General features: G+C 40.3%; 1 protein-coding gene across 2 annotated transcripts in view; it reads left to right on the forward strand.

Annotated features, from left to right (window-relative positions):
- Positions 1-12,905, forward strand: part of chrna11 (cholinergic receptor, nicotinic, alpha 11) — a 36,918-nt gene that overhangs the window by 1,693 nt on the left and 22,320 nt on the right. The window contains exons 2-5 of one of the 2 annotated variants that reach the window (XM_041808061.1): positions 6,270-6,409; positions 7,592-7,636; positions 7,935-8,044; positions 8,138-8,217. In XM_041808061.1, the coding sequence (XP_041663995.1) occupies positions 6,332-6,409; positions 7,592-7,636; positions 7,935-8,044; positions 8,138-8,217 (313 nt within the window). In that variant the 5' untranslated portion in view covers positions 6,270-6,331. Of the gene's footprint in view, positions 1-6,269; positions 6,410-7,591; positions 7,637-7,934; positions 8,045-8,137; positions 8,218-12,905 lie in introns of those variants that run through there. The other variant, XM_041808062.1, reaches the window with a different exon arrangement.

Genomic DNA, 12,905 nt, shown 5'->3' on the forward strand with positions numbered 1-12,905 from the left:
GAGGACAAATGAGGAGTAGAGTTTAACTATGCACATTCCCGCTGCCCTCCTGCAGAGCCCAGCACTTTCTCAATTAAACTGGAGTCTGTCTGCCGCCATGATTCAAAGCCCCCCCCCCCCGCAGAGTTCACACATACATCTGCAGACACATGCAGACGTATAGCTCTGCTCCAGCAGTGTTTGACCATGTATGTCATGTATTTTTGACACACGTCATACTCCACGTGCAAACCAGCATACTTACACAGACAGATGTGACTTTTCCCCCTACAGTTAATAGCACTAATGCAAATAAGCACACAATAAGAGGCAAAGTGACTGAAATTTGTACTGGTGTTAGAGCAGTCAAGATGAGAGAGACTTGTGTGTGCCATTAAAAAAATCAGACTACTGCAACAGATTCAGACTTCATGAAGAATTATAGGAAGTGAAAATCACACATCCCTGCAGGCTATTTTAAACATGCCTCTCTCAGGCATGCCGCTAAGATTTTAAATGACTCATCGCATGTTTTATATCCAGAGTATAAGCTGCTGCCTTCAGGTTAAAGATTCAGGGTTCCCCACTGTAGACCTAAAAGGTTAGAAAATTAATTTATTCCTGTGTCTTTAAAGCTCTTAAATAGCAGCAAATAAGTGAGGAATGGGAATGGACTGGAATGTGATTTATCTTGCATTTTACACCTGTATGTTGAGAGTCTAATGGCGTTTCTTTTCTATTTTTTAAGGGGAATTATTTATTGATACTCAGTGTCTTATATTAAAGTGTTTCTCATGTGTAATCTGTGTGTTGAATGTTGTCTATGGCTGCAGCATGAAGAGCTGGAGGCACATTTTTCACTTAGTGGGACAAAAAGGTTTTATCTTATCTTAATTGTATTAATCACAACTAACTGAGATCCACAGTTAGTGCTTTCATATTTTATTAATCATGATTAATCTCATACCCTGTTTTACTTTCGACACACATTGGTTAAGCCCCTGCAATGTCTCTCTGCAGCCACAGTGATGTAAAATAAGTCCGTCACTGCTTCTTAATGTCTCATTGCGCTTTAAAAAATCTCACAGACAGTGGAAAAGGATTTTCAATCCATAAAAAGTTCATTTTTTATTCAGGAACATGCTTGCCATACATTTAGCCATTTTATTGGATATATAGTTTTTACTTGTGCATGGCTAGAAAGCCCCGTATGGATAGATGCATTTAGTACAAAATGTACTGAATATAATAAAATTAGTTAAAAAGCAATCAATCCATAGTAGCATGAATCTGAATGAGGGTGCAACAAGCTTTATGCTATAAAGGAGGAGGCTGAGGTGGAGGAGGTGAAGCTTTGCCAGCAGCATCAATGCAAGCAGGGATTAGTGAGAAGTACGTCATATTTAATTACACCACTGTGTTGAGAAAAAGAGCTGTGATTGGCTGTGGGAGCTGGGTGGCGATAATTGTGATCAGCTGGCCGTCTCTGGACATATGACTACTGTGTCCTGCATGAAGTATCACTATTTCTGTGGTTAAATTCATTTTATAATCATAATGAACTTAATCAAAATTGATGATGATTAAAAACTGTAATCATTTGACAGCCTAATTTGTGCTTGCGTCTACTTTTGCAAAACTAAGTTTTCATCTTTTCTTGGTAAACTGTTTCTTCCCTTTCCCATGCCATTTCTTGTCATTATTGTGGTTTCTCTTTCACTCTCACTGTTTTTTGACATGATTTTAAAATAAATTGTCTGTTTTTTCTTTTTTTTTTCACAGAATCGTTCCCTCCAAAGTACACTTGAGCCAATGTACCAGTAAAACCTTTCGTTCCTTCACCTCCTGCCTTTTCTTCCACCCTCTCACCCTCATCCCTGACATTATTCTCTCCACATTTTAGTCCCACCTCCCAGAGAGACAGAGGGAGACGGAGAGAGAGGGAAAAAAAGAGAGCGAGAGAGAGAGACGCCACCACCATCTCCTCCTCTTCCTCCTTCTCTTCCTCGCACACGCTCACTCTCTCTTCCCTCCGATGCCGACTGGATGCAGACAGGGGGATTTCCAGCAGGTTCCTGACTCTATCCTCCCTCTCCTCTCCTCTCCTCTCCTTTCCTCCCCTCCTCCTTCCTCCTCTTCCTTCTCCTCCTTCAACAAACGGAGTTCTCTTCTTCCTCTCCTGCTCCTCACCCAGCAGGATGTGGCACTCGGTGGCTTTGCTCCTCTCTGGATTCTCTGCTTTGATTCACGGTGAGCCTGCACGCCTGTCTCTCTCTCTCACTGCCTGTCTTTCTTTCGCAGCTGCGGCACTTAAGTGTCAAAGTGTGATTTTGGTAGAAATGCAAGGATTGGATTTGGTGTTTTTTGGGATTTGTGCTGCTGAAAAAGTGAAGGGAAAAAAATCCAGGAGAAAAGTGAGAATTTGGCTCACCTGTTTGCTTGCTTGTTTACAATTCTTGGATTTTCACCTTTTAACGGATGCACAGCACATTAACTGACTTTGTCACCTCCCTGTCTATCTCTATACATTCATGTATAGATGTTTTAACAGGCTGATTGATGAGTGTGGAGAGGCAGATGACAGAAGAAGAATCTGAGCTGTCACCACAAATGATCGCCTTTCTTTCCCTCATTCCCTGGGCTTCTCCTCTTTAAAATCTGCATGCTTGTCAGGGGATCTCACCCCACAGAAAACAGGTCACAGATCAATCGAACCGCACATATAGATTGGCTCTTCTATCTGGTGTTTGGATGTGATGCTGCAGCTGAGCTGATGGAGCTCCGGGCGGCAGAAGTCACGGCTGAATGTGAAGGCGGACACTGGATGACAGAGCAAAGAGAACTTTCCCTTCAGGCACAGGCAGAGAAATTCTTCTCTTCGCTGGTTTTTGCAAAAAGACTTTTTTTTTTAAGATGAGAAAGTCCAGAAAATAATAGACAAGAGGGAGGATAAGACGAAGTTTCAGACTCTGTGTCTGCAGACTAAATCCCTGGAACGCTGTATCCCCTGTTTTAAAGTCAGCAAACAACTCCTCCACATTTTTGGAAAACATCTTATACACAACATGCTGTGCATATTCTTTCCAGCAATATACTGATGTTACATAACATCAGACTGAGTGAGACCTTCAAACCCTGGACCCACACTTTCTAATTGCTTCCCTATAGCATCAACAGAGAGGTGTAACATTTTATCTGTTATTTTAAAGTCAACTCCCTGTACGTCTTAAGGGAAGATTTTGAAAAAGGACAGTAAAACAAAAAATAATAAGTGTAGATAAGTCCTGACTGTGTTTAAATGGACCCACTGATGGGGTAAAACAACACAATGACCTTAACATTTAAAACTGCTCTGACATTTGTGGTTTACAGTTACTCTTGCTTACACTCCAATTTATTTTATAGGCATCTCTGTTTAACATCTAAACCTCTGAACGTTTCCAAGTTACTTAAATATAAACTCATTAGTGCCAGTTATATTTCTTATGGTCTAATTAGATAGCTGTTTGTTCGTCTGTGCGTTCCCTTGGAGTCTCTCTGCTGTTTGTTGATTTCTTTCTGTATTTTTTAATATTAATGCAAAATACTCTGACTCAGGAGTTTGACCTCCCCTGAATAATTTATCAGCAAATGTTAGATAGTCAAGATAGGAGTGACAGAGCTTTAAGATCTGTTTTTATTTTGGCTCATTTCATCATTAAATCTGTTTTACTTCTGGGTATATTTAAGGAAAAGAAAGATCAGCTCCCAGGTTAAAACCTCCTGATTTAATCTGCATTTTCATTCAAATCTACCTTTAGCATACGCTTTTACCAGGGATGTATCGCTTTAACAAATTCGTATTGGCCAATACAGGCACTCCTGACAAACATCAGCCATTAACAAATAATGTTGCATGAACAGATTTCAACAGCAAAGGTTTATATGTTTTGTACCCAACCTAACTGCGGATTCAGCTTTTATTAGGCAATGGATGTCCCCTTTTGGACAAACTCTGATCTGTTTTCATGGATAAACAAAAGGAGGAATTGGCATTGGAAAGTTTGTTACTTAGACGCCAGCATAGGCTTTAATGTTCAAGTTGAAAATAAATTTGTCACAACTGATAGCGTAAAAGTTTTAAAATGGTGGAAATACATTTTTTAAGTAGGACTGAAGTTGCAAAGCATAATTGCATGTGAAATTTTCCCTCATCTTTCACATATTTTGATTTTGAACAGTCATGCCCCCAATGCACGCTAATTTGGTTACAAGTAAAAAAGACTGAAAGATGAAGTTTAACCTTGAAAGTGTTCTTCCACGGTTCAGTACATAATCCTAACTGAGTGGGTAACTCAGAAGTAACAAAAGTGGGTAACAAAAGTGCCTACTTTACTGAGGCATTCTGGGAAAACGATGCAGATTTAGGGATAATTGATGACAAAAAATAGAGTAATCAATATTATTAACTTTTAAAAGAAAATGTGTTCTTTCATTCAGAAAAATAGAGCTGGAATAGTTCTTTTGGATTTTAAATCAACACAACTAATTTTTAACAAGGTTTTACTCAACCTTTTACAATCCAGCGTATTTTTTAAGGATTTTCTCTTAAGCATGTTTCCATTATCTGCTGTTTGTTTGCACGCAGCATACATTCAGTGGTGTAATGCATGGCATATGTTACTTTTTTTTTCTCTCCACAGAGAACACCCACCTCTAAATCCCCTCTGATGTACATTATATAGTAGTATGCTGCATTTTCCCCCTGGAATGGAGGGGGAACTTGCCTTCCTTTGCCTCTATTTTGGCTAGTCCTCGTAATTTACTTTGTTGATTCATTGATGCGAATGTAGCTGATGGCACTACTTCCTTTCAGCTTGCTTCCTTCATAATGATTTCCTAATAATTTAATAATAACTTGAGGTCAAGCAGGAGAAGTTTGGTGTCAGTGTGTAAATGCAAAAGATCTGTTTTTAGGTGTACTATATACCCAACTGCAGTTGAACACAGGCTTTTTATTCTTTCTTGGATGGGTCGCTGAAAAATGTGGAGCATAAATTAAAAGTATGCCAACCATTTCAGGCACCGTACGCCTCTGAATACCTTTATGCATCCATTACATACACCGCATATCCCATTCAGGGTTTGTGGAAGGCTGGAGCTGATCCCAGCTGTTGTAGGGCAAGAGGGCTGGCATAAAGAACCACAAACCAGACACTCTGAAAGGGTGTGTCAATCAGTAAAATACAATAACTTTATTTATCCCCTAAGGGAAATTGGTCAGGGATGCAAACCAGGAACCTTCTGCTAACCACTGCACCACCGTGCAGCTGCTGCATGAATACAGCTGAATGGAAATGACAGCTATGACACAGACGATGCCAGACAAAGACTGATGCTGCAGAAGTGCTCTGCTGCCGAGGTCAAAAATGTAGAAATGTGTGTACTGTTGTCCTGCAATGAAAGTAGTGAATACTCCAGCTGTATGCTGAGAAAAACTGACTTGTATTAAAAGCTTATAACAGATAGACATTTATTGACCTAAAGACACAACTTTACTGCCATTGTTGTGTGAATGGACATTACTGTTAAACTGAATGTTTTTTCAGAGTTCACTGTCTAAATTGCACAGACTCATTGCTGTATTTTGGTACTCAAACATTTGAATCCTATTTAAGCTATTTAGATAGTGTGTGTGAGTTTGCCTCCATTTTTGGTGATCGAAGCCCCTGTGAAGATTTCTGGCTGGTTATGAAACATAATATGGATACTGTTTTTATGAGCTACAAGAGCAAACAATACCATCAGAGACGAGATACAATTTCTATATCATCATTTTTAATGTCTGTTACGCTGCTGTGGGGTAGGAGTCAGACAAGGCAATTTACACTAGACTGCTTAAGCAGCCTTTGTTTACATTTTCTGAGGTACAGAGTCACGGTGAGTAAAAGATTTGGCTGTAAAACGGAAGCAGAACAAGATTAATTTGATACTAAACGACACCTATCCTTACAGGAGCTTTAAAAACTCCTTTGACTTCATTTAATGTTGTCATAATATTTAAACAGGTATTAGTTATGTTGGATTTTCACTTCAATCAGTTTAAATGACAATCTTAAAATGAAAAAAAAAAACCCTCGATAAATGCGTCGTCTTCTCCTGATATCCGCCTAAATAAAAGCCCCACTAAATCATTAAAGGAAATGCTGACTCAGTCTTACATTTGGCGTTGTAGTTGCCTTTGTAGATCAGCAGTGGCTTGTATGTCACAGGGCAGATTTAAATTCTCTCCTGGTTTTGTTTACATCCAGTGTCACTGCAGGGTCCACACCAGAGGAACCTGCTGAAGAACCTCCTGAAGGACTACAACCGGATGGAGCGGCCAGTGGCCAACGACTCCCACCCGCTCACCGTGGTCTTCACCCTCAGTTTGATACAGATCATGGACGTGGTGAGTGTGCAGACGTAGTTGTTCTTAAACCAACTTGTTTCTAGAGCAAACAACATTACAAACTCCATTTTAGTTTTCTATTTGAATCAAAAAATGTTTGGATATATTACTTGGTTTATATCCTGTTTCCTATTCTATTTTTATCATACATTTTGTTGTAGTTTACTATGCTGGTATTGTTAATGATTGTGCTTTGTCAGCATAATTTTGATCTCTTATGTTTTGTGTTAAGCTTGAACAATGAGTTAGTCAACTGTGGTTGTTTTAAATGTTCTGTATCAGTGTTTTCAAAGTGGGGGTCCCGACTCCCATGGGAGGTCACAAATGGGTGCAAGGTGGGGGCACAGAAACTTGGAGGGAAGAGAGTGAAAAAATTGAACAAAAATAAGATTTTATAAATCACTGCTTATGAAAACACATGTGCTCGTCCAAGCTTTATGGCAGAGTGGCAAAGAGAAAGAAAACTCATATCAAATCTCAACTAGAGTTTGCCAAGAGGCATGTGGGAGACTCCATGGCCAAGTGGAAGAAAGTTCTTTGGTCTGATGAGAGAAAATGGTGCTTTTTGGACATCAGACAAGACGCTATGTTTGGTGAAACCACTGCAAACACTGCACATCACCACAAGCACACCATCCCTACTGTGAGGCACAGTGGTGGCAGCATCATGCTGTGGGGATGCTTCTTGGCAAAACAATGACCCGGAGCATACAGCGAAAGCTACACAGAAATGGTTTAAAGACAGCAACATGAATGTTCTGGAGTGGCAAAATCAAAGCCCAGACCTCAGTTTAATGGACTTGAAAATGGCTGATCATGCCCGATGAACCTGAGGAATGTAGTTAAATTGAAGCATCCAAATGTGAAAGCCTGATTGAGATGTAGCCACACAGAATCAGTGCTGTAACTGCAGTTAAGGTGCATCTACTAAATTCTGACTTGAAGGGGACAAATATTTATGCAGTCAGTTATTTTAGAGTCTAGGTCTAGCTCTGAAATGTTGCGAATCATTGACTGTTTTACAATATTGACAGTGTGCGCGAGTTTTCGTGGAATGTTTAGTTGGACACATCCTATGGACAATCCAAACTCAGATTTTAATAATAATACTTTAAAAGCTAGTGGCATCTTTGTGTTGTTAATACAGATTCCACCCTCTGTTTCTGTTGTTATGCTTTCCAGGATGAGAAGAACCAGGTCCTCACCACTAACATATGGCTACGGATGGTAAGAGTTAGCTCTTCTTATGTCTTGAGGGGTCTTTATTTGATGACTTTATGCTGCCTTTACCATGTAAATGAAGTTCATGACTTTCACTTATAAATTCTTTGATGTGAAGCTGTTACCCAGAAATATCTTGATATCTTTTGACAGTATAGAAACACACAAATATGAAATGATTCAGATCTTTTATTAATATGGATTCTGTTAGATCAAAACTGAACATCAGAGGGGACTGAAGATAAAGCAGCTGGTCTGTGGTCCACTGGGATTTACTGTTTCTATATTTCTGTGTGTGTTTCAGAGCTGGTACGATCACTACCTCCAGTGGAACCAGAGCGAACACCCTGGCGTGAAAAACCTCCGCTTCACTACAGATCAAGTGTGGACGCCTGACATCCTCCTCTACAACAGGTAAAACACGCACAAACACCTGAACCCACACACCTCGTATATTCACATTATATTTCAATAGGTGGTGTCACCCCCTCTTCTGTCCTTCCTCAGTGCAGATGATGACTTTGACTCCACCTTTAAGACCAATGTGCTGGTGAACTCCAGTGGCTACGCTGAGTACCTCCCTCCAGGTGAGTCACTCTTCTTCTTCTTCATGCCCTCATTTTTTCTTCCCTCTCTTCCTATCACTCCCGCTGTCTCCCCGTGGTGCAGTGGCAGCATCTCATTCTGCAGTCTCTGCACGTTGCCCTTGTTTGTACATTGACATTAATATTTTATTAGTATAAAACAGGATCCCTGGTTACTCGCTGGTTACAGATTCCCAGTGATATACCTATAAATAGGAGACGCTCGCCTCCTCAGTTTCCCGTCTTCACCCAAAATGCAAGACTCGTGCAAGCCTGTGAAAGTTAAATCTCCTGGGTTTCCACGTGCTTTTTTGTCATCTCTTTATACGTCAGATTTCAGCAGATAGAGATTGAATCTTTGTTGTCAGCAGGGGGCTCAGTTGAATGTCCTTCTTGTGTAAAAGTCGAGGGAAGCCACACTATCAATTCCCCTCATTGGCTATGTTTATTAATAGGCCTCTGCTGAATGTAAATACAGCTCCTTAATGCTGCTATCTGGATTCACTCCAATTAGAGAGAGGGTATAAAAAGATACTGCTGAGGAGGAGAGGTTTAAACGCGGGAAATAATGAAAAAGAAAGCAGGAGAGTTGGCGTTAAGGAAAAAAAAAAGTCAAAGAAAGAGCAGCAAACCAGCTTTTTTTGCCTCCCTCGCACAAATCCTGAGGTCTTTTTTCAGAGCTGATACTGACAGTAAATAAAAGGCAACAGGTCTGTGGGTGGCAGGAGGCTTGACACACAGTAAATAATTCAAAAGGCGGACGATGCCAGGTGTCTGCTGCACAGCATTGCTTGAAGAACGCTTCTTGTAGCCGCAGAAGGTGTCCTGTTGTTATGTTTGGGTTTATTGGTAAAACAGAGATAAGGTGTAACAGGTTTTTTAAGCTCATATTTTGACTCAGTTACACCTGCAAAGAGGGGGATCTTGTTTGCAAGATTGTAATGCCATCTTGGAGGTGATTTTCAGAATGATGGAGTTTTATTTTGGTATATACGCGTAAAGAAAGAGAGAGCGATGTTCCAAGCAGCAGAAAAACCAAGCTGTCTTGTTTGTGAGTGTTTCTTCAAGGATATCAGTGAAAAGCAGATTGCACGAGTGTGCACAGATCAGTGGACTGCAAAGGAAAGTGCTATTACCTCGGAGTAATTTAGTGCCTGAGAAGCTCATAACAGGAGCAATTATGAAGACATCATCGCCATGAAGCGAAAGAAACCTCTTGGTGTCAGTAACCTGATCTGAGAGGGCAGGGAGTGTATAAAATAGAAGAATTTACAGCTTCTGCTGAAGGTTGTGTCTTTCTCTCCACTCTGAATCCAAAACCAACCTGCTAACCTCCTTTTCTCTCCTCCAAACCCTGCTCTCTCTGTGCTCTGAAGGCTGATTTGCATGTCTGCGACCTCATAATGAACGTCTTTCAGAGCTGTAAGGCTTCATTGACATTTTGCTTCTGTGTGTCCGAATGTCTCCATGGACTCTTTTCGTTTATTTCTGTAATTACTTTTAGGGTCAGAGAAGAGACCACAGCCAGGATCATTGTGTTTCTATTTAGGGGAGAGGAAGTCTGTGTGTCTTCATGCTTTTTTGTGCTTTCCTGCACTTGCATTTATCTTGCCTCATATAAATGATCTGATTAGGGCATGGTGCACAACCTCATATTTTTAGTGTCACTGTCAGGGCTCCACTCTAACTTTTTTGGCACCATCTCTGGACTGAACTCAAAAGAGCCTGGAATATTCATCTAAATGATGGCTTTGAAACTGTAGCGTTTAAAATCCAAAGTGTCACACAGAAAGCCAGCACTGCCTGCCATAAAAACCCCGTTATGCTTTATTTATATGTATGCCATGTATGTTAACAGCCCAACAACCATTATGGCAGTTAAAGCCACACAGAAAACTCTTTATTTTCACAGTCATCACGGTCCATGTCTTGTCACAGTACCTGTCATGAGAGATAATGCTACCATAACAGCATTTATCTTTGCCATGGAAACAAGGAGTGCCACATCAAAGACTGCTACAAAAGGAAGTGTGTTGCTGATAGTCCAGGCATTCTGTCACCCATCCACCCCCTACTCCCCATAATGGATCGCCCCACCAGACATTTCCAAGCCTTGCACAATAGGCAGGCTGCTTAGCTCCGCCCACCTTCCTCTTACTCATTGTTTTGAATTGAGGAGTCATTTAACAATAACAGTAATCCCCCTTTTAAATTGTAGTTAAGGTCTAAAAAGCTGATCCTGCATAAAGACACAGTGTGTAACATTTAGCTTAGTAGCATATAGAAGAATAAACTTGGTAAAAAGGGAACATCATACATACAAGTTAGCCTGTGTTTAAATTAGTGTTTAATCCCCTGAATATTTGATTTTTTCTTATTCATACATAGAGAGAATCTGCTTCATTAACTCTGCCATCTTGGATTTTTGCATCCTGTACATCTCTACAGTACCACAGAAGGAACCAACTATCAGTTAAGCTTTTTAAAATTCCTTTGTTGTCCCAAGTATGACCAGGAATGAGAGCTGCAAACCAGAGTCTGACTGTTAGATGTTGGTTAGAGTTCGTATTTGTCACACTGTACCTTAACTACGTTTATACCATGGCCCTGGTGAATACTCGATTCTGATTGGTTGGAGGATGGCCATTAAGTTTTGATGGAGCTTCTCAAGTAGGTCCAGTTAAAAAAATCTTTATGCTCTTCCAAATGAATCCGCCACAGCCATTAGATGAGAGGAGTAACCAAAATGTGAAGCAGTCACATTATCTGAGGACACAAAATATCAAATACAATACAACAAAGAGAGATTTCATAATTTCATTTAATTTATTTGGTGAATACGACAACTTTGATGATTGGGATGCTGGTTAGAGTGATATAAAGCAATGGTTACCTGATGAAAAGATGAGTAAACCCTCTGTTTAATTTAAAAAAGGTTTTCTGCATTGATGTGCACTTCCCATTGCTCTTTTCTATCTATGGACTGTCTGACATGCTGAACTACATTTAGTACATTCCCAAAGAACATATGGGACTATTGGAATGACTATTCCAGTTTTTAGTCAGCTCCTCAGGCGTTGCTTGGGAAATGGAGTTGTTGGTTTAAAACGAGGTTTTACTTATTACTTTCTTTAGCAATTGACCATGGTATGACTAGAATGATGCCCTCTTAGGTGTCCATTTATCAGGGATTAATGGACTTCATGGGTTCAGGCCTTCCCGTCCCTTAATGCCTGATTGGACAGCTTGTCTGGCATTATCCCGAGAGGGACCCAACTGCAGTCAAGATGGCCAACATGTGCGTTGCTATACATCCAATCCATGCCAGAAGTCCCAAGCGGAAGTTTCTTCCTTGTGTTGGACTCAGCTGCCAGTGTTTGTTAGTCTTTTTCGCGCCTAAGCCTAACCCTTGGTACTGGATCTCAAATTTGTCACCTTCCCCACTGCCTTACCCTGAACCTAACCACTCAGGTTTTAATGCCTAGGCCTAACCTTAGACGTACGGACTTACTGTATGGATTGGATGTATGTTGGCCATCTTGTCTGCATCAAGGTACTCTTGATTATCCCTGACTTATATAAACATAGAATGCTACAATGCTTGATGGCCATACTAAACCTAGGCAAAGTTTCAAAACACAGTATACATTCATGTCTGTGTTATCCATGGACTTTTCTTCCTGCTTCTCTGAACAGCTGTTTCTGAGACTAGGTCCAGCGTGACATCATGTTGGAACAAATCTTGTGTCATTACCCCCTGACCTGATATTATCCGCGTCCCACAATGCTTTAGAACAGCCACTCAGCAGCCCTTTCTTCTAACCTGTACAGTTCACAATGTAGACAAAAACGGCATTCTAGCAATGGAGAGGTTTCCGGAGAGCTGGCCATTCAGAAGAAAGTAGTCATGTGGGGAGAAGGCTTTTAAAGATGTTTTTAAAACACAGCATTTAAGGCAGAGGCTGAATACAGGATTTTCATGGACGCCAGTTTAACATAATTAAGGATTTTTTTTGAGCTGCAAACCATGCAAAGCTACTTTTTAGGTGTGCCAGACTGAGTCTTTATGAAATTCACTTAATGAGGGAGAAAGCTGTTAAGAGTGGCCTTGCTGATTAAGGCTGTAAGAGATCCCAGAATGCTTTGCGAGTGGCTTGCAGCGCAATCCAGGAAGGCCAGATTTAGGAGCATTTCTCCCCCATTATGTTTATATCAATTCATGTTTACTCATTTGTAAATACACCTTATGGGGTGCAGGTTTTTAATGGACAAATCCCCCAATTCAAAACTAGCAGAAAGCAAAAGAAGTGTCTCCATTTGCCATTTTTGATTGTTATTTTGATTGAAGGGTCCAGGCGGCCTTAACACCAGCTTGAACTAAATTTTAGTTACCAAAAAAGTTAAGATGACTGTCAGAGTCCATAGGAATCCCAGGGAAACCAACAGATTATCATTATATATTAATAATGTTTTATTGTTACATTATCTATAGGAATATCACAAGAAGCTCTGCCCTTGAATGTGCAGCGGGTTCATTTAGTAATAGTCAGGCAGCAGTTTTAACAAATACATAAGCACATGCTTACACATGCATACAAAAATCCCTTTCATGCTGATGTTGTCATTGGAAACTTTTTTTTTTTTTTTTTGTTCAAATCTGATTTGTCATCCTCCTCCATGGAATGATGGGC

Source organism: Cheilinus undulatus, linkage group 16, assembly GCF_018320785.1.
Source record: "Cheilinus undulatus linkage group 16, ASM1832078v1, whole genome shotgun sequence".
In the NCBI taxonomy this organism is placed as follows: Eukaryota; Metazoa; Chordata; class Actinopteri; order Labriformes; family Labridae; genus Cheilinus; species Cheilinus undulatus.